Raw genomic sequence first — 22,620 nt, forward strand, 5'->3', positions numbered from 1 at the left:
GGGCAGCAAATAAATGAATGACTATTTCAGTCGGCACATTTATTCGGCGATGAACCGACATTAATGTCAATCCTTTGAGTCTACTCTCGCTAGTCGAATTTCTAAGATACGTCTTTAATCTCTTCATTGTTGAAAATGAACGTTCGGATGAGCACGTAGTAACTGCAGGGATGGAAAATGCAGTTCTATAGTACTTTTTTCAAACCTTTTCACCCCGGTCAGTACCATAGTACCCCCGCGAATGATTTAGTACCTTTTGTGTAGACATTTTTGAGTCGATATCAGATTTATGGTACAATAGCTTTGACAAAATATTATAATATTTTGAGAAATTACAAATATGGCAAAACAGACCATGTGGGAAAAAAATCTATTTCGTAAAAGACATAGTCAAAAACAGGATTTTATTGAACTTCAAAAATGTTTTAGTCGAAAAACGAATGCGATTCTACATTATCGATTTTTTATTTCGGTAGAAAATGTTGTCAAAATTGTATTTCTATATAGAATTTTTGAAAAATTTTATTTTTATAGAAAATGTTGTCAAAATTTTATTTCAATTGAAAATTTTGTAAAAGATTTATTTCTATAGGAATTTTTTGCAAAATTTTATTTCTATAGAAAAAATTTTGCAAAATTTTTTTTTCTTAGAATTTTTTTGCAAAATTTTATTTCTTTAGAAAATTTTTGCAAAATTTTATTTATATAAAAAATGTTGTCAAAATTTTATTTTCTTTAAAATTCAGTCTCTTGACAATAATATTCCAGTGAAATTTTTGTTGAAATTTAGTAAAAAGTACCTTTCCGATCAAAAAATACCTTTTTTGTACTTTCCTAAAAATTGTATTTTCCATCCCTGAGTAACTGGCAAAGTGACCAAAATTTTAAAAGAATATGCACGTTTGGAAATATCTCTTTATTGCTTCCATCGCTAAATTAGGCAGGTTCTTTTCGCAGGTTTTGCGCCATTTCATTTACACATGTGTGTTTGGCTGTTTCGTTGTTGTTCTGTGGCCAAACAAAGCGAGTCATGTTCACAAAAAGAACAACAAACACACATAAAAAGCAGAAATACATTTTCCAAAAATGAAATTTGTGGTGCGACCGTCGTTTGACGGACTTTTCAACTAGTATTCTATGATTTGTGCAAGTTTTATAGGTAAGCGTTTTTCAAAATAAAACCTCCAGCTTTTCTTCAACATCTTCGAAAAGATTTTTCTATGCAGCTAAAAATATATATTTATTTATATAAAAATATTTATTCATTTCGGGGGGGGGGGGGGTTTGATCCCCCTCATCCCCCCCCTGAATACGGCCTTGGCCCCCATATAAACCGATCCCCCGATTTGGTTTGCGAAGCCTCTAAGAGAACCAAATTTCATCCGATCCGCCTGAAATTTGGTACGTGGTGTTAGTATATGGTCTCTAATGACTATGCAAAAATGGGTCCACATCGGACCATAATTATATATAGCCCCTTTTCAACCGATCCCCAGATTTGATCTCCGGAGCATCTTAGAGGAGCAAAAGTCATCCGATCCGATTGAAATTTGGTAGGTGGTGTTAGTATATTGTATCTAACAACCATGCCAAAAGTGATCCATGTCGGTCCATAATTATATAGCGCGCATGTAAGCCGATCCCCTGATTTGACCTCCGGAGCCTCTTAGAGGAGCAAAATTCATTCGATCCGGTTGAAAATTGGTACGTGGTGTTAGTACATGGTCTCTAACAACCATGCAGGAATTGGTCCAATCGGTCCATAATTATATATAGCCCCCATATAAATCGATCCCCAGATTTGTCCTCCGGAGCCTTTTGGAAGAGCTAAATTCATCCGATCCGGTTGAAATTTGGAACATGGTGTTAGTATAAGGCCGCTTATAACCATGCTATAATTGGTCCATATCGGTTATATATAGCCGATCCCCAATCACACAAAAATTGGTCCATATCGGTTCATAATCATAGTTGCCACTCGAGCCAAAAATAATCTACCAAAATTTTATTTTTATAGAAAACATTGTCAAAATATTATTTCTACAGAAAAATTTGTCAAAATTTTATTTCTATAGAAAATTTTGTCAAATTTTATTTCTGTAGAAAATTTTGTCAAAATTTTATTTCTATCGAAAATTTTGTCAAAATTTTATTTCTATAGAAAATTTTGTCAAATTTTTTTTCTATAGAAAATTTTATCAAAATTTTATTTCTCTAAAAAAATTTTCCAAATTTTACTTCTATAGAAAATGTTGTCAAAATTGTATTTCTATAGAAACTTTAAACTTAATTATATACGTATTTAATCGGCCTTTTTTAGTTTAATATATGCCACGTATGGACTATGTGGTATATATTACGGTGTTAGGAAGTTTTAAGATACCTTAGGAAGTTTTAAGATTCGATTGTGGATGACAGTCTTCAGTAGAAGTTTCTTCTGGGGTCTTGGGCTTATAGAAATCGTAGTTTTTATCCAATTTGCCTGAAATTTGACCATAAAGAGGTGTGCCAAAAATAGTGAGTATCGGTCCATGTTTTGGTATAGCCCCATATAGACCGATCTCCCGATTTTACATCTTGGGTTTATAGAATCCGTAGTTTATATACAATTTGCCTGAAATTGGAAATTTATAGGTATTTTAGGACCATAAAGAGGTGTGCCACAAATGGTGAGTATCGGTCCATGTTTTGGTGAGTATCGGTCCATGTTCGATATCCCGATTTTACTTCTTGGGCTTCTAGAATCCGAAGTTTTTATCCAATTTCCCTGAAATTAGAAATCTAGAGGTATTTTCGGGCCATAAAGGTGTGCCGAAAACGGTGAGTATCGGTCCATATTTTAGTATAGCCCCCATAAGAACGATCTCCCGATTTAACTCCTTGGATTTCTAGAAACCGTAGTTTTTATCCGATTTACCTTAAATTGTAAATATTCTGGTATTTTAGGCTCACAAAAACGTGTATCGGATTAAGTTTTTATCGGTCCATTTGGTAATGCCTCCATATAGACCGACTTCACTTCTTGAGGGTATAGTAGGCGCACTGATCATGAAAATTGCTTGAAACTCAATTTTCAAAATCAAGACGTCATTTTATAACTTTCTTGCACACTTACAAGAGATATTAATGATTCCTCTAAAACTCAAACTAAAATGGTTCTTATAAATCCAGAATCTGATATAGTGCTCATAAGTGAAATCTTTAAATTTATCTTGGAGAAGTGTCCTCAAGTCCTGAAGCCCTCCTGAAATTTCAAAGAAACTCTAATATTTGGTTCTTGGTGGTGGGTATTTAAGATCCGGCCCGGCCGAACTTTCTGCTGTATATACTTGTTTTATCTTTTTATAATAATTTTACGGTGAATGATTTTTCATATCTATGTTTTCAGTACTCAAAAATGCATTTGTTTGAGACGATGTGTGAGAGTTCGCAGTGTCGTTGTGAAGAGTTATAGGTTTTATCCGATTTGGATTAATTTTAAATCTAGAGCTATTGTAGGACCACAAATAGCTATGCCGAATACAGTATATATAGGTCCAAGTTTTGGTATAGCCCCATATACCATAGATCGATTTCCCGACATGACTTTTTGGGTTTCTACAAACCCTACTTTTCCGATTTTCCTGAAAATGGATATTTAGAGGAAACTTAAAGTAAAATTTCCACATGTTATTTCTCATACTCATTCGGCCCGGACGAACTTATGACTATTATTATGACTTATGACTATTTGTTTATCTCTCTCTCTCTGTAAGAGTCTCTCCTCTCTCTTGACTTTCAGAACTTTTTCATTTAAGACATTAATACATATCGATTTCTTCATTCCAAAGTACGCTAAGTCTAAAAAGAGAATTTTACAGGAAACAAGTTCAAAGTTTTTTTTTTTTTTTTGAATTTCTCAAAAACCATATAAGATAAAAATTCCCTCATTTTCGGTCTTAACCCTAGCTTAGGCACCAACGTTTTTCTACATTATCTGCCACTATTTACATATGTAAATATTTTGTTTTCTGTGTTATTTTTAACTTGATAACCGCTTTTTTATGTTTGTTTTGCATTGTGATATTCGCTATAGAAAAAATATTGTTGTTCGACATTATGGAAATCGGTTCAGAGTTAGATATAGCTCACATATATATATATATATATATATATATATCTTTCGCCTGATTTATACAGATATGGCCACAGAAGCTTAAATTTTACTCCGATTTACATGAAATTTTGCACAGGGTGTAGACTTAACATTCTTACTATGCAATCCAAATTTGGTTTAAATCGGTTCAGATTTAGATACAGCTCCCATGTATATCTTTAGTCCGATTTATACACATATGACCATAGAGGCCAAATTTTACTCCGATTTACGTGACAATGAAGTGGGGAATATCATATGGAAAACGACGGTGAACTATCTGAATTAGATAGGTAGCAAATTTTGGTTAGTGAAACCAGATTTAAATTGGATAAAAAAATCCTCAATGGAGCGAAAACATTATCGGTGAACCTATACAATCGTTGGATATTTCTTTTATGCCTGATGAAGGTGATAGAGGATATTCAAAAGTAAAAAACGCTTGCTGTATGTGCTACCATGATTAGAAAAAAAGGAAGCGTCCTACAAAGCAAACATGTGGGCAATGTAAAAAACCATTCTGTGTGGAGCACAGCTGAGTGCAAACCCAAATGCTACAATTGCCCAAAATATATATATTTTAAGTTTTTATTTCCTCTTCTTTTATTTGTATTATTATACCCTTCACCACTACTGTGGTACAGGGTATAATAAGTTTGTGTATTTGTATGTAACGCCAAGAAGGAAAAGTCTGAGACCCATCGTTTAGTATACCGATCGTCATAGAATTAAATTCTGAGTCGATTTAGCGATGTCCGTCTGTCTGTCTGTCTGTCTGTCCGTCTGTCTGCCTGTTGATGTATTTTTGTGTGCAAAGTACAGCTCGCAGTTATAGTCCGATTGTCCTAAAATTTGGTATATGGACCTGTTTCGGCTCAAAGACGATCCCTATTGATTTTGGAAAAAATCGGTTCAGATTTAGATATAGCTGCCATATATATTTTTCACCGATCTGGTCATAATTGGCGTGTATATCAACCGATCTTCCTCAAATTCCGTACATCCGAATATTTTATGAGTCTCGAAAAACTTGCAAAATATCATCCAAATCGGTTCAGATTTAGATATAGCTCCCATATATAGCTTTCGCCCGATTTACACTCAAATGACCACAGAGGCCAATTTTTTGCTCCGATTTAGTTGACATTTTGCACAGGGAGTAGAATTAGCATTGTAGCTATGTGTGCCAAATTTGGTTGACATCGGGTTAGATTTATATATAGCTCCCATATATAGCTTTCGCCCGATTTACACTCATATGACCACAGAGGCCAATCTTTTACTCCGATTTAATTGATATTTTGCACAGGGAGTAGAATTAGCATAGTAGCTATGCGTGCCAAATTTGGTTGAAATCAGTTCAGATTTAGATATATCTTCCATATATAGCTTTCGCCCGATTTACACTCATATGACCACAGTGGCCAATCTTTTACTCCGATATAATTGAAATTTTACACAGACAGTAGAATTAGCATTGTAGCTATGCGTGCCAAATTTGGTTGAAATCGGTTCAGATTTAGATATAGCTTCCATATATAGTTTTCGCCCGATATGGACTTATATGGCCCCAGAAGCCAGAGTTTTTGCCCAATTTGGTTGAAATTTTGCACTAGGAGTACAATTAGTAATATAGTCATGTGTGCCAAATTTGATTGAAATCGGTTCAGATTTCGATATAGCTCCCATATATATGTTGTTCTGATTTCGACAAAAATGGTCAAAAACCAACATTTTCCTTCTAAAATCGCCACTGCTTAGTCGAAAAGTTGTAAAAATGACTCTAATTTTCCTAAACTTCTAATACATATATATCGAGCGATAAACCATAAGTAAACTTTTTCGAAGTTTCCTTAAAATTGCTTCAGATTTAAATGTTTCCCATATTTTTTTACTAACATTGTGTTCCGCCCTAGTCCATTAGCCGACTTAAATTTTGAGTCTATAGATTTTGTAGAAGTCTATCAAATTCTGTCCAGATCGAGTGATATTTAAATGTATGTATTTGGGACAAACCTTTATATATTGCCCCCAACACATTTGACGGATGTGATATGGTATCGAAAATTTAGATCTACAAAGTGGTGCAGGGTATAATATAGTCGGCCCCGCCCGACTATACTTACTTGTTTTCATATGAAATAATTCAAAACAAACCAACTAAAAGTATCTTATAGCACAATATTTACATTTGTAAATAGTGGCAGATTTTGAAGAAAAATACAAAAATATATTGAAAAATTGCTATATATTAAAAAAATATTGTTAAATTTGTACATATTATGAAAGAGCACGAAAAATTAGCCACTGAGTCCAAATTTCATAAAAATCGGATAAATATTGTTGAAATAGCAAGAGTGTCAAAAATGAAATATTTACATTTGTATATAGTGCCAAAGCTAGGGTTAAAATCATATTTATTATAATGTTCTTTTAGTATGTACAAACTCAAAATAGTGATAATAGAACATGGCTAAAAAAGACTTAGACCACTTTAGACCAAACAAATCTTTTTGTCCTTTTAGCTTGGACATTTTTTTTTTAATTTTAGTCCCAGACTAAGTACAATATTAACCATAACTTTTGATGGAAATGTCCAATAAATTCGATCTTTTGACAGGATGCAATTCACATCAATCTGAATAAAAAACAGCGAACTCCATCAAAACATGCTAAGTTCACTTAGCGTACTCTGGAATGAGGACATCGATATAATCGATGATATATAATCGATATCGATTAGCGTCAAACAAAAATGTCGTTCTTTAGAAGATAAAACTATTCCTTCAGCCTACACTGAAAAAGAGTATGCCCGGTTCCAAAGAGTTTGTCTTCACTCTAATGACATTGGTATTGATTCCGAGCCAAAGAAGCAGAGAATTCAACACTGGAAAAACAGTGAACCCACCAGGAAGAAAACTTTTGATTAATTTTAGAAAATTTTGAATAGTTTTAGAAATTTTTAACTAAACAGTATTACAATCGCTGGCATCACGCCGATATCACAAAAATAAGTTAATATTTTTCGAAAAATTCAAGAAAATTTATTAGGCATAGATAATTTTTTTCACTTTTTAAAGAAAATTTTGTAGTTTGAGGGAAAAAATTGGAGTTCAAAATTGCAAGAATGACATACGAAGTTCATGATGGACGCTTTTGTAGTAAAATTTACAAATTTGAAGAAATAAAGAACTATTTTATGAGAAATTCGAATTTAGTAAATCTCTATGCTTAGTTTGTGTATATGTTTTCCCGTCTTTTAGTTCATTTAACTAACGTACGCAAAAAATTATTAGAGTAAAGGAAACTTTCTCCAAACATAATAATTCCATGAACTAAAATAATGTTAAATTGGCTTTAGTGAAATAGAGAGTTCACTTTTTTTTGAGTGAAGTAAGGATACTTTTAATAGACAATTCTCTTTTAAATTTGGGTTTTGCGTACTTGATTCTAGGAACCAAATTTTAATTTTTCGTTTTTTTCAGCATTTTTCTTCTTTTTCTATCAAAGTCCTTAAAAAGCGTGTTAACTACAACATTAATTTCTAAATTCAGACTCGACTTCCAGTAGAAATTATGCTATGTTTCTAGTTTAAAATGTCCTTAAAACAAAGTGTTAAAAAACATGTCCTATTTTGGAACACTTTTTTGCTTTGCAGTCAAAATGCAAAAGACAAAAAATTAAAAAAACAATTTTTAATTTTAAAGAATTTGTTTTGTATTATTAAAGACAAGTTGGCCTTAGTTCCAAAACAATTTCTTTCATGACTTTCAAGACTTAATTGAAAAGTTTATCGACTTTGGGAGAAGGAAAAAATTATATCAGAGAAATGCGTCGTCTATGCTAAGCAAAATTCGCATTGGTATTTTAAGGACATGAAATCTTTATTTTTTCAGTATAGTGATCGATTTTTTTATATGAGTTTCGTGCCATTAACTAAATTAGCAATATGACTATCAGAGAATGAAGCCGCCGAATCGCTCCGCCGATTTTAGCCGCCGCCGGCCAGTTTTTATCAGTCGACGCCGCTGTCGACTCATCTCGACTCAAATTTAGCCGCCAATTAATAAAAAATATCGACTTAAATCAGAAAAATTTATCTATAATTGTCGTATTTTTTTCCAAAATGTTGAACCTTTCACCCACAAACATTTTCAAGCAGATATAATAATTTTACAAAAATTTAGCTCAGAAAATTTGAATGATATATAAATTTGATTGTAAGATTGGTTGTACAACTAATCTTATTACTATTCGAGCATCTTCAAATTGATTTTATAATGGATAATTGTCCGCCATCGAATGGACAAATGTATATCGGCTTAGCCGTCAAGCCGCCGCCGACAAAAATGGGCCATCAGAGAATGAAGCCGACCCTAGAAACGAAATTAATGAATCTTCGATTTTACATCTTGACCATAGAGATGGATATTTAGAGACATTAAGAGTAGTCCCATAGTTTGCTTTTGCTTGGGTAGGCTAGGTTAGGTGGCAGCCCGATGTATCAGGCTCACATAGACTATTCAGTCCATTGTGATACCACATTGGCGAACTTCTCTCTTATCACTGAGTGCTGCCCGATTCCATGTTAAGCTTCATGACAAGGGACCTCCCTTTTTATGGCCGAGTCCGAACGGCGTTCCACATAGTAGTGAAACCACTTAGAGAAGCTTAGAAACCCTCAGAAATGTCACGAGCATTAGTGAGGTGGGATAATCCACCGCTGAAAAACTTTTTGGTGTTCGGTCGAAGCAGGAATCGAACCCACGACCTTGTGTATGCAATGCGGGCATGCTAACCATTGCACCACGGTGGCTCGGGTAAAATCATTTCACTTCTTAATTTCTATATTTGTATTATGGTTGAATGTACCTATAAAAAATGGACAATCCAAGATCGTACCCAATTGTTGTTGTTTTTTTTTTTTCTTTTTTTATTATTCCTTTCACCATCGACATGGAAACTGGACAATGTGTGAATGAAATTTTATAGACAATAGAGTTGGGGATTTTGATGAATTGTCATGTTTTGAGATTGCTTATTCTCGTGCAAAACATCAAGAATGGAAGCGACGACAATTGCTTCGAATCTCCCTGCAATAGAAGGAAAAAAACAACAAAATCCCTAGCTCCATACATTGCCAACAGTTGAAGAGAATCCCCACAAGAGGAACTCAATGACTGTCATTGTTAATATGCTTTGTTGGGATTTATTTATGAATGTAGTCCATTGCGACCATTTGTTTTATAGTTTTATTTGTCCAGCTTTTAATCCTTAATGTAATCAAATATGATTTTTCATCACATATGTGCTGCTATTGCTGTTGTCCAGAGCGACGGACAGTGCTGAGCTAAGCTGAGTTGAATTGCTGTTGCCAGGACATGCTGCTAGCTCATAAATCAGCATTGTCCATTTGAAGGCGGTGAGGAAAACCACACAATTCCTCACTGAATGATCCTGTTTCTTTTTTTTTTCGCCATGAATGGCAGGGTAAAGTTCCGCCATATGGAAAAAAATCCATTGACAAACGCATGCATTTTAATCACATTAATAAATAAAGACTTCGAAGGATATTCCGTTTATGCCTTTGCACTTTTTCTTTGTAGTTTTTGTTTACCCGGAAATTTATTAACATGACATTCGTCATTGGGATTTTGGCTTAGCATTATAAATGGATAATTTTTTTATTATTATATTTTTTGTTGTGAAATTTAATACCATAGATTTTTATGCTTTTCATATTTCCTATATTTAACATTTGATTTGCGAGTTAAAATGGCATTCAGCAATATTTGTTTTTTATTTAGACCAAAAAATGCAATTTAAAATATTGTATAGTATGGAATGAATTGTGACCAATATGATAAAAAAAATAAAATCAAACGCAATTGAATTGAATATAATAAAGGGGAGACGTCAAACAAAATTGCATTTCCATAGCAATAATAATTTATTGCAACCAAGCAGTGCTAGGAGATAACTAGTTATTCAGTCAACATAACATTCAACCAAGTCGTAGAAACTAGAAATCATGCCTCCTAAATCCCATTTTCATAGCATTATATTGGTAATTCTCTTGTGAAGGTTTCCAAAAATGACATATTTATTTATATGCCACATATTTATTTTATTTGAGTGCATGGGAATTAAATTTTCTCCAATGTCAGAAAGTTTCCTTGGTATTTTTATACCCTCAACCATAGGCTGGGGGTATATTAACGTTGTCATTCCGTTTGTAACACATCGAAATATTGCTCTGAGACCCCATAAAGTATATATATTCTGAGTCGTGGTGAAATTCTCAGTGGATCTGAGCATGTCCGTCCGTCCGTCCGTCTGTTGAAATCACGCTAACTTCCAAACGAAACAAGCTATCGACTTGAAACTTGGCACAAGTAGTTACTATTGATGTAGGTCGGATGGTATTGCAAATGGGCCATATCGGTCCACTTTTACGTATAGCCCCCATATAAACGGACCCCCAAATTTGGCTTGCGATTGCTCTAAGAGAAGCAAATTTCAGCCGATCCGACTGAAATTTGGTACATGTTGTTAGTACATGGACTCTAATAACCATGCGAAAATTGGTCCGCATCGGTCCATAATTATATATAGCCCCCATATAAACCGATCCCCCGATTTGACTTGCGGAGCCTCTAAGAGAAGCAAATTTCATCCGATCCGGCTGAAATTTGGTACATAGTGTTAGTATATGGTCTCTAATAAGCATGCAAAAATTGGTCCAAATCGGTGCATAATTATATATAGCCCCCATATAAACCGATCCCCCGATTTGGCTTGCGGAGCCTCTAAGAGAAGAAAATTTCATCCGATGCGGTTGAAATTTTGTACATGGTGTTGGTATATGGTCTCTAACACCCATGCAAAAATTGGTCGAAATCGGTCCATAATTATATATAGCCCCCATATAAACTGAAACCCCAGATTTGACCTCCGGAGCCCCTTGGAAGAGCAAAATTCATCCGATTCGGTTGAAATTTGCTACGTGATGTCAGTATATGGTAACCAACAACCATGCACGAATTGGTTCATATCAGTCCATAATTATATATAGCCCCCATATAAATCGATCCCCAGATTTGACCTCCGGTGCCTTTTGGAGTAGCAAAATTCAACCGATCTGGATGAAATTTGGTACGTGGTGGTAGTATATGATATTTAACAACCATGCCAAATGTGGTCCATATCAGTTCAATATCATATATAGCCCCCATATAAACCGATCCCGAGATTTGGGTTTGGAGCCTCTTGGAGGAGCAAATTTCATCCGAGTTGAAATTTGGTACATTGTGCTAGTATATGGCCGTTAACAACCATGCCTAAATGGTTCATATCGGTCTATAGTTATATATAGCCCTCAGATAAATCGATCCCCAATCACACAAAAATTGGTCCATATCAAGTTCATAATTCTATATAGCCCCCATATAAGCGACCCCCATATTTCAATTTCCATGACGATTCGTAATTATTTGTAGACTTACCTATACATAACTTTTTTGTCTAATATATACCACGTATGGACTAACTAACAATTTAGAAAACGATGTTAAGAAGTTTTAAGATACCACAACCCAAGTAATTCGATTGTGGATGATAGTCTTTCGTAGAAGTTTCTACGTAATCGTTGGTGGAGGGTACATTAGATTCGTCCTGGCCGAAATTGCGGCGGAATATACTTGTTTTCTTTGAATGTATTTGAAAATAACAATTCCTTATCGACTACAATATCGAACGTTGTGGTCAAATGAATAAAGCTTAAATTCCAGGGTGGAAAGTATGTGAATTTCGTCTGGGCCGATATTAGTACTATCCTTACTTGTTTTCTTTAATCGTTTCGAGGTACAACTCCCGTACCACACATACACGACTTTGACTACTATGCAATACTTTCAGTGACTTATGGTTAAAATGTTAAGTTCCGAATATGATATCATAAGTTCTATCTATCCACTCTCATACCACCAAACTTTCCAATATTAATTTAATGCCAATACAAAAATCAATCAATTTTTACAGTAACGTAATGGAATTTATTGAATTTGAGTTACATTTTTCAAATCAATTGGAATGTTATAGAACTTAATTTACAATCTTTTCTATTTTATTTTATATCGAAAAATATTTTTTCGTTTTTCTTTCATTTTGTGTACTTCATTCATTTTCAATGAAGTTACGGTCTTTGTTACATCCATCGATCGATCGTTGCTTCTTTTATTTTTTTTTTTTCTCATACAAAAAAAACACTTGGACATAAACTCGGACACGCAACATTACTCCTACCTCCACCCCCAACATTCCGACGACCACCAATGGAGTTGTTTGATTACAAATGAACTTTTCTGGCTCCTTGACTTGGTGTACAAATATAAAATTCAAAATTTTTTCCAACAGCTTCATTGAATTTCTTGATGAAATCCTCACGCATTGTGGTAATAACATCATCAAAGGCACTGCGTTGCAGGAGTGTTACAGTGCAGCCGCCAAAGCCTCCACCAGTCATACGTGATCCCAGAACGCCAGAGCAATTAATGGCCGCATCGACAAGAACATCCAATTCTATGCAGGATACTTGGAAATCATCACGTAGTGACATATGTGACTTTGTCATTAGTTCGCCCATCTGTGAAGACGAAAAGAACAGAAGTAAACCACAAAATAAAATGAAAATGTAATATAAAATGGTTATATGAACCGAGGGGAGATGGTACAAAAATGGAGATTGTGCAAAACATCAACATGACCGATTTACACTGTTTCTAAAAGAAAGTGATGGTATGTTCAGGACATACATTGATCTAATGTAAAATTGAATGGATGGAAAGGTCTAGGTAGTGGAGTGTATTAAAGATCATTTGCGATGTATTAAAATGAGAAGATACTCTACACTCAAAAAAAAAGTTTACTTGGATCCAAAGATTTTGACCTTCCTTTAAGGATTTTGGTATTGATTCCGAGCCAAAGATGCGGGTTCTTTAAAATAAGGAAATTGTTTTGCGTTATGTTATATGGCTTTAAATCTAGGATATATAAAATTAAAATTAGGATACAGATCTCATTTCATTCTATTTTTCCGGTATATTCATAAAGCTGTTCAGGTCCAAACAAACGCCGCTTTAAAAATCCAAATTATGACGGATATTTCGAAGTAAAAAATATTTTCTTAATTCCAAAAAAATTTTAAACTAAAGATGCTAAATCCTCAAAGTAAGTCTTAGCCTATATTTGAAGCGTTTTTATCTTAAATCTAAATATTCAATATTTCAGTTAATTAAGAACGATTTCTTTAAATCAAAAATGTGTTTCTTAACTTTAAGGAAATTTTACCTTAGTTTAAAGACATGCAACTTTAACGAAGGGACGAAAATTTTCAAAATGTGTCCTAAATTTAATGAAAAAAATTTTTGAAGCAAAGATTATAAACTTTCACAGAAAAAAGTTTCAAGTAGAGGATGCTGATGAGGAATGTGGTAATTCCGAAACAGCTGTACATCCAACCATCTTGCAGTCTATAGGGCTTTGCCCAAATAAATTTGACAAACATACTTTTCCTCTGTTGGTTAAGCTACGCTTGTAGTTTAGTCAATGCATGGTTTTAAGCTGAGAACAAAAACAAAAATAAAAAAGTTTCCCCAAATTTTTTCCAATTAAAATCTTAATTGAGTTTTAAAAAATAATCAACTAAAAATTTAATTGATTCAACAAATTTTTTAATTGAAACAAAAATCAATCACACAAATTAATAGTATCAATTAATTTTTTAATTGACTGTCAATTAATTTTTTAATTGATACTATCATTTTCGTGATTGAAGATATTTAAATTAAAAAATTAATTGGATCAATTAATTTCGTGATTGAACCAGAAAATTTTTTAAAATTAAAATTTCATTATTTTAAAGAAATTTGGCCTTAATAGTGTGTAAATTGCGCATCCTAAAATTGAGATTGCGTAATCTTCAACATCACGTGAATATTTTTTTCAGTGTACTTTCATGTTAACATCTTGTTCTACACAAAAAAAAAATTTTTTCTGATTCAATCACGAAATTAATTGATCCAATTAATTTTTTAATTGGAATGTCTTCAATCACAGAAATGATAGTATCAATTAAAAAATTAATTGACAGTCAATTAAAAAATTAATTGATCCAATTATATATTTAATTGATACTATTAATTTGTGTGACTGATTTTTGATTCAATTAAAAAATTTGTTGAATCAATTAAATTTTTAATTGAATATTTTTTAAAACTCAATTAAGATTTTAATTGGAAAAATGTTCGTGAAATTTTTTTCTGTGTACACTTTTTTCTTGGCTTGACAACCTCCACGAGAACTATCTCATGACAAGGCTTGGGTCGCGCAATGAATGAATTAGCCCCAAAACGTAAATAAAGTACCTTGTTGAGGCATGGATTATAACATATGCGATAAAATCCTATAAAATCGAAACATAGTTTTACAACTGATATATCAGTCCCAGACCCTTTCGTTACATTTACCATATTGCTTTAAATTCAACTTAAAATTCATTTATCGACTAAACTAAAAGGTAGATAATTCAAATAAAAAACTTGTAAAATCTTATATGGAGTACGGGGTGGCTGATATGTAATGTAAAAAAGTAAAGCTCTACATTTTTGTTAGTTTTATTGTTCAAACGCAAAAAAATTTGGAAAGAACATACAATTTTAGAATCAGTTTAGATTTTTTTCCCAAATTAGCCACATATGACACGAATTATGGCCTTGCAACTAGCCGACAAAAATATAGCTCTGCGATATTTTGGCCCATTCCCTGCGAAACGCCCCCATGAGATTATCGACACTTTGATAATTTTTGGTGCCAACCTTACTCTAAATAAAATATCCCATCGATTATTACAAGCGGTCGTTAAGGCGGCCCACACAATTACCATTGGAGGCGCTTGTCTCATCGTAGCCAATCTGTAAATTTTTAGCAGACCTCGTTGACAAACAAATCCGATTACTTTGTCTGTTCAAAATCTTCTTAATTTGTGATGGTTTCACATCGGAGAAAACCAAATTCAGTAACTGGTCACTTTTGTGTAAGCGTAGCAACTCCTTAACTCTATCCAATCTAACTTTTTTGAACATCGATAAGCTCTTGCACTTTTTGGAACTCCAATGGCTTTAGACCAAGCTCATTTTGCGACAGTGATACGAGAATCAAAAGATTTATTTACACCGAAAAAAATTAAACTGTTTTATAAGAAGAATGAACTACCTCGTGCGAAATTTGTACTCCACATTTTGAGATTTTCACAAAATGTTATTAAAATAAGGAAAATCTAATGCCCTGATGTACTTTTTAACTACAACACACGAAATTACTCCCCAATAGAAGCAAAAATTAACTAAAAATAAAGAAAAAAAATCATTAGCGCCAAATCATGACCATTTCAACCATATGTTACTACACCATAGTTCATTCTTACTATTTTTGGGAATCGTATGAAAATTTTCTTCTGCGGTAGTTCCTATTGAACTGAAGTGTACGGTCATTGAACTTTATACCCACGTTTAGTTCAGAAAATGTTTGAGATATAAATTTCAAAGGAAATAATAAAATTTAACTACAAACAAATAATTTTTTTGCAATAAAAATAAGTTAAATTTAGTGTTAGCTTAACTACTGATGTTTTTCTGTGTACATTTAAATGCTGGCGTGCTCTATAGAAAGCCACTTGTGGTTTTTCAGCCCAATGTAAAGTAACCATGCTTGAATTGCATTTCGAATAATATTATTTTTGAATCCAATAGATCCAAACGCTTTTGTAAGCTAACAGGTTGGCTGATAAGTCCCCGGTCTAAAAAACAAAAACACATTATTTTTTTTGTCAAAATTCGTTTTAATTATTCAACATAGTTCCCTTCAAGAGCGATACAACGATAATAACGACCTTCCAATTTTTTGATACCATTTTGGTAGTACTCCTTCGGTTTTGCTTCAAAATAGGCCTCAGTTTCGGCGATCACCTCTTCATTGCAGCCAAATTTTTTCTCTCCGAGCATCCTTTTGAGGTCTGAGAACAAGAAAAAGTCGCTGGGGGCCAGATCTGGAGAATACGGTGGGTGGGAAAGCAAATCGAAGCCCAATTCATGAATTTTTGCCATCGTTCTCAATGACTTGTGGCACGGTGCGTTGTCTTGGTGGAACAACACTTTTTTTCTTCATATGGGGCCGTTTTGCCGCGATTTCGACCTTCAAACGCTCCAATAACGCCATATAATAGTCACTGTTGATGGTTTTTCCCTTCTCAAGATAATCGATAAAAATTATTCCATGCGCATCCCAAAAAACAGAGGCCATTACTTTGCCAGCGGACTTTTGAGTCTTTCCACGCTTCGGAGACGGTTCACCAGTCGCTGTCCACTCAGCCGACTGTCGATTGGACTCAGGAGTGTAGTGATGGAGCCATGTTTCATCCATTGTCACATATGGACGGAAAAACTCGGGTGTATTACGAGTTAACAGCTGCAAACACCGCTCAGAATCATCAACACGTTGTTGTTTTTGGTCAAATGTGAGCTCGCGCGGCACCAATTTTGCACAGAGCTTCCGCATATCCAAATATTGATGAATGATATGACCAACACGTTCCTTTGATATCTTTAAGGCCTCTGCTATATCGATCAACTTCATTTTACGGTCATTTAAAATCATTTTGTGGTTTTTATACCCTCCATCATAGGATGGGGTATATTAACTTTGTCATTCCGTTTGTAACACATCGAAATATTGCTCTAAGACCCCATAAAGTATATATATTCTGGGTCGTGGTGAAATTCTGAGTCGATCTAAGCATGTCCGTCCGTCCGTCCGTCCGTCCGTCTGTTGAAATCACGCTAACTTTCGAACGAAACAAGCTATCGACTTGAAACTTGGCACAAGTAGTTGTTATCGATATAGGTCGGATGGTATTGAAAATGGGCCATATCGGTCCACTTTTACGTATAGCCCCCATATAAAGGGACCCTCAGATTTGGCTTGTGGAGCCTCTAACAGAAGCATATTTCATCCGATCCGGCTGAAACTTGTTACATGGTGTTAGTATATGGTCTCTAACTACCATGCAAAAATTGGTCCACATCGGTCCATAATTATATATAGCCCCCATATAAACCGATCCCCAGATTTGGCTTGCGGAGCATAAAAGAGAAGCAAATTTCATCCGATCAGGCTGAAATTTTGTACATGGTGTTGGTATATGGTCTCTAACAACCGTGCAAAAATTGGTTCATACCGGTCCATAATTATAGATAGCCCCCATATAAACCGATCCCCAGATTTGGCTTGCGGAGCCTCAAAGAGAAGAAAATTTCATCCGATCCGGCTGAAATTTGGTACATGATGTTGGTATATGGTCTCTAACAACCATGCAAAAATTTGTCCATATCGGTCCTTAGTTATATATAGCCCCCATATAAACCGATCCCCAGATTTGGCTTGTGGAGCCTCTAAGAGAAGCATATTTCATCCGATCCGGCTGAAATTTGGTACATGGTGTTGCTATATGGTCTCTAACAATCATGCAAAAATTGGTCCACATCGGTTCATAATTATATATAGCCCCCATATAAACCGATCCCCAGATTTGGCTTGCGGAGCCTCAAAGAGAAGCAAATTTCATCCGATCCGGCTGAAATTTGGTACATGATGTTGGTATATGGTCTCTAACAACCATGCAAAAATTGGTCCACATCGGTCCATAATTATATATAGACCCCATATAAACCGATCTCCAGATTTGGCTTGCGAGGCCTCAAAGAGAAGCAAATTGCATCCGATCCGGCTGAAATTTGGTACATGGTATTGGTATATGGTCTCTAATAACCGTACAAAAATTTGTCCACATCGGTCCATAATTATATATAGCGATCATATAAAGCGATCCACAGATTTGGGTTGCGGAGCCTCAAAGTGAAGCAAATTTCATCCGATCCGCCTGAAATTTGGTACATGATATTGGTATATGGTCTCTAACTACCATGCAAAAATTGGACCACATCGGTTCATAATTATATATAGCCCCCATATAAACCGATCCCCAGATTTGGCTTGCGAAGTCTCCAAGAGAAACAAATTTCATCCAATCCGGTTTTAATTTGGAACATGGTGTTACTATATGATCTTTAACAAACGTGGCAGAATTGGTCCATATCGGTCCATAATTATATATAGCCCCCATATAAAACGTTCTCCAGATTTGACCTCCGGAGCCTCTTGGAGGAGCAAAATTCATCCGATCCGGTTCAAATTAGGAACGTGGTGTCGCTAACAACCATACCAAAATTGGTCCAATCACACAAAAATTGGTCCATATCGGTTCATAATCATGGTTGCCACTAGAGCCAAAAATAATCTACCAAAATTTTATTTCTATAGAAAATTTTGACAACATTTTCTTTCTAGATAAAATTTTGTTAAAATTTTATTCGGTTCATAATAAAATTTTCATCATTGTCAAAATTTTATTTCTATAGAAAATGTGGTCAAAATTGTATTTCTATACAAGATTTTGTTCAAATTTTATTCGGTTCATAATCATGGTTGCTACTCGAGCCAAAAATAATCTACCAAGATTTTATTTCTATAGAAAATTTTGTCAAAAGTTTATTTCTATAGAAAATTTTGTTAAAATTTTATTTCTGTAGAAATTTTTGTCAAAATTTTGTTTCTATAGAAAATTTTGTCAAAATTTTTATTTCTATAGAAAATTTTATTTCTGTAGAAAATGTTGTCAAAATTTTATGTTTACTTTGTCAAACTGAATTATATACGTATTGGATCGATCTTTTTTGATTTGATATATACCACGTATGGACTTACATACAATTTAGAAGATGGTGTTAGGAGGTTTTAAGATACCTTGCAATCGGCAAGCGTTACCGCAACTTAAGTAATTCGATTCTGGATGGCACTGTTTAGAAGAAGTTTCTACGCAATCCATGATGGAGGGTACATAAGCTTCGGCCTGGCCGAACTTACGGCCGTATATACTTGTTTTTTTTTATGTTTTCGTCGGTGACCACCATTTCGGGCGTCCACTGCGTTCACCGTCCTCCGTGCTCATTTCACCACGCTTGAATTTTGCATACCAATCAATTATTGTTGATTTCCCTGGGGCAGAGTCCGGAAACTCAATAAATATCAATATGACACAGCAAAAGAGTCAAAAGAGAACAATTTCTGTGAAACCGCTTGTATGTTGTTTCGGAAAACTGTTTTATGATAAGGCCAAAAATTTGATATGTTTAAGTCTAAATATTATTTAATTTGAATAAAAGAACATACATTCTGAACCAAGAGAATATACATTTGAAAAACAAACAGCTTATGTTTTCGCCTTGAGAGCAGCATTTTATGTATGTGTGGACATGTGTTTTGTTTATCATTTTGGTATTATTTTTTTCTTGGTTCGTTAAAAGAAATCAGGGGTCTTCATAAAAATAACGAAAGGGCACTATACTCTTTTTAGAGTTGGGACGGTAAAATGAAATAAGGAGGAAATATTGAAAAATTACACAGTAAAATGTAAAAAAACAAAGTTTAGTTTCTCTTTATTAAAAAGTAGTCCACGAGGAGTTGACGGACACCATCAAATATAAAAGCGGGCATTAAGTTCGACTTTTACAGCTAAAACAATTTAAAAAGTTTATTTTCTTTAAAATGAATTATTAAAGAAAAATAAAAGGAATTTTAGAGCGATGGTGTTAAATGCTAGTAAAAAACTGTTCACTCCTAAATAAATTTATGTTTATATTATAAAATTATGTATGTATGTTTATACTCGACTCCACGTTCTTCTTTTGTTAGTTTTTGAATTCCTTCCAAATTTTAAAGTTTTGTACAAAAACAGTTTTTTATTACAAGATTGTTATTTTTGCAATAAAAAATAATATTTTATCCAAAAATCATTCAATTTCGTTTATATCAAGCACTGTTACTGACTATAAATCTTTAATAACGCACATTTCGATGTTTCATTTAAAAAAAATTAATATAGTTTAAATATACATGTGTAAATTAAAAAAAAAAAAAAAACCAAAAAAAATGTTCGGTCGGAGCAGGGATTGAACCCACGACCCTTTGCATGCAAGGCAGACATGCTAACCACTGCTCCACGTGGCAAACAAATGTATGTTTCTGTTAAATAATGTTATGTTTGCATGGGCTCGTGGGCGCTGCAAACTATGCTATATAAATGTAACTTAAAACGATAATTATCTACTGGTGACTATAACAGCTACGTAGCCCAGTGGATAGTGTGTTGGCTTACAAACTGTATGGTCCTCGGTTCGATTCTCCGTGCAGGCGAAAGGTAAAATTTAAAAAAATTTATAAAAGTGAATAATTTCTTCAACATTATTTGTATTACAGAGAAAGGTGCCAATAACTAAAAAATTTCGTGGAAGTGAAAATTACGAGTATGTTGGGAATGAGCACAATCGTGTTTGGGAAAAATTCTTCCAGGCATATAATATTTTTGGCTCAAAATGCTTCCAAACATATAATATGTTCACATAAAACAAACATATTAATGTTTCGGCAGTATGCAATAATATATGTGCTTCCTGCAAAATATGTTTGGAACATATGTTAAAGAAGCGATTTTTTTTGAGGGTGTAGTTATATATAGCCGATACCCAAAAATAATCTACCAAAATTTTATTTCTATAGAAAATTTTATCAAAATTTTATTACTATAGAAAATTTTCTCAAAATTTTATTACTATACAAAAATTTGTCAGGATTTTATTTCTATAGAAAATTATGTCAAAATTTTATTTCTGTAGAAAATTTTGTCAAAATGTTACTACTATAGAAAATTTTGTAAAAATTTTATTTCTATCGAAAATTTTGTCAAAAATTTATTTCTATAGAAAATGTTGTCAAATTGTTTTTCTATAGAAAATTTTGTCAAAATTTTATTTTAATTTTGTCAAACTGAATTATATACGTATTTAATCTTTTTTTTTTTAATATATACCCCGTACACGGATGAAAAAGACTGTTTTTCATATGTTTGGCTATAAACATTATATGTTTGGAACACAAATTTTTAAACACAATATTTTTGAGTGCAAGCATATAATGTTCATAAACTAGCATAATATGTTTGGGACATATATGTTAATATGTTAGAACATATTATGTTTGGGACATAAAATGGTTTTTAATATAATATGCTTGGATGCAAACATATATTAATTTAGAAATAGCCTATAAACATATATGTGTTTAGTAGCTTGGAGCGCTATTTAACAGGGAGCGATATTGAATTAAGTTGGTGGTTGTTGCTTGTTATTACAAAATTAACATTTTATTTTTCCTTGGGCAATTGATCAGCTACTTCTTTGATCCTTACAAACTGTGTGGTCCGCTGTTCGAATCCCCGTCCGGCAAAAGGTAAAATTAAAATAAAAAAAAATCATACAATTGAATAATTTCTTCTACAATGTTTGTATTACAGAAAAAGGTGCTAAGAACTAAAAAATCTCGTGGAAGTGAGAAAGATGTGGGGGAATATACAATTGGGCAGAAACAAAATTTTGAGCATTCAGGTCGAAAACCTATGTTGTTAGCACCTATATTACCTGTTTATTTTCATAATTCATTATGATTGTAAATATATAAATAAATAAATTTAATAAATAAATTTTGAGCACAATATTGTTTGGGAGAATTTTTTTAAGCATATAATATTTTTGGGTGCAAAATGCTTCCAAACATATTATATGTTCACATAATAACATATTGTTTTTTGGAAGACAACATTATTGAATTTGGATGCAAAAATACAAAATGTTTGGAAATTGACTACCCAAACATATATTGTTTAGACCAATATGCTTTCAAACATATTATATATCGGAAGAGATCAAACATATAAATGTTTGGGCAATAGCCAAAAATGTATATGCTTGAAGCAAAATATGTTTGGGAGTATATGTTACAGAAGCGATTTTTTGTGAGCGTGTATGGACTAAGAAGACGGTGTTAAGAAAATTTAAGATACCTTGCCATCGGCAAGTGTTACCGCAACCCAAGTAATTCGATTGTGGATGACAGTCTTTAGTACAAGTTTCTATGCAATCCATGGTGGAGGGTACATAAGATTCCGCCTGGCCGAACTTACCGCCGTATATACTTGTTTTTGTAAATAAATATTTGTAGTACAACATTGGAATAAATTATAAACCATGTTTACGGCATTTCCCTGCAATTAAAAAATGTAAATAACCAATTGACTCGTTAATTAAATATATGTCTAAGGTGAAACATTATATGTTTGAAGAATACAAACAATATTTTATTGGACAAATCCTGCTATGCTGGAAGCAGAATATGTTTGGGAGTATATGTTGTAGAAGCGATTTTTTTAGGATGTAGATCAACGGAATCAAAATTAGCTATATATGAACTTATTTCTTCTT

At 33.5% G+C, this 22,620-nt stretch overlaps 1 protein-coding gene across 3 annotated transcripts in view; it reads right to left on the reverse strand.

The window, feature by feature from the left end:
- Nucleotides 1-12,166: 12,166 nt before the first annotated feature.
- LOC142229803 (galactokinase-like) overlaps nt 12,167-22,620 on the reverse strand; it is a 154,810-nt gene continuing 144,356 nt past the window's right edge. For all 3 annotated transcript variants that reach the window (XM_075300382.1, XM_075300381.1, XM_075300380.1), the window contains exon 8: nt 12,167-12,779. In XM_075300382.1, the coding sequence (XP_075156497.1) occupies nt 12,483-12,779 (297 nt within the window). In that variant the 3' untranslated portion in view covers nt 12,167-12,482. The remainder of the gene's footprint in view (nt 12,780-22,620) is intronic.

This window comes from Haematobia irritans, chromosome 3, assembly GCF_050003625.1.
Source record: "Haematobia irritans isolate KBUSLIRL chromosome 3, ASM5000362v1, whole genome shotgun sequence".
NCBI lineage: Eukaryota > Metazoa > Arthropoda > Insecta > Diptera > Muscidae > Haematobia > Haematobia irritans.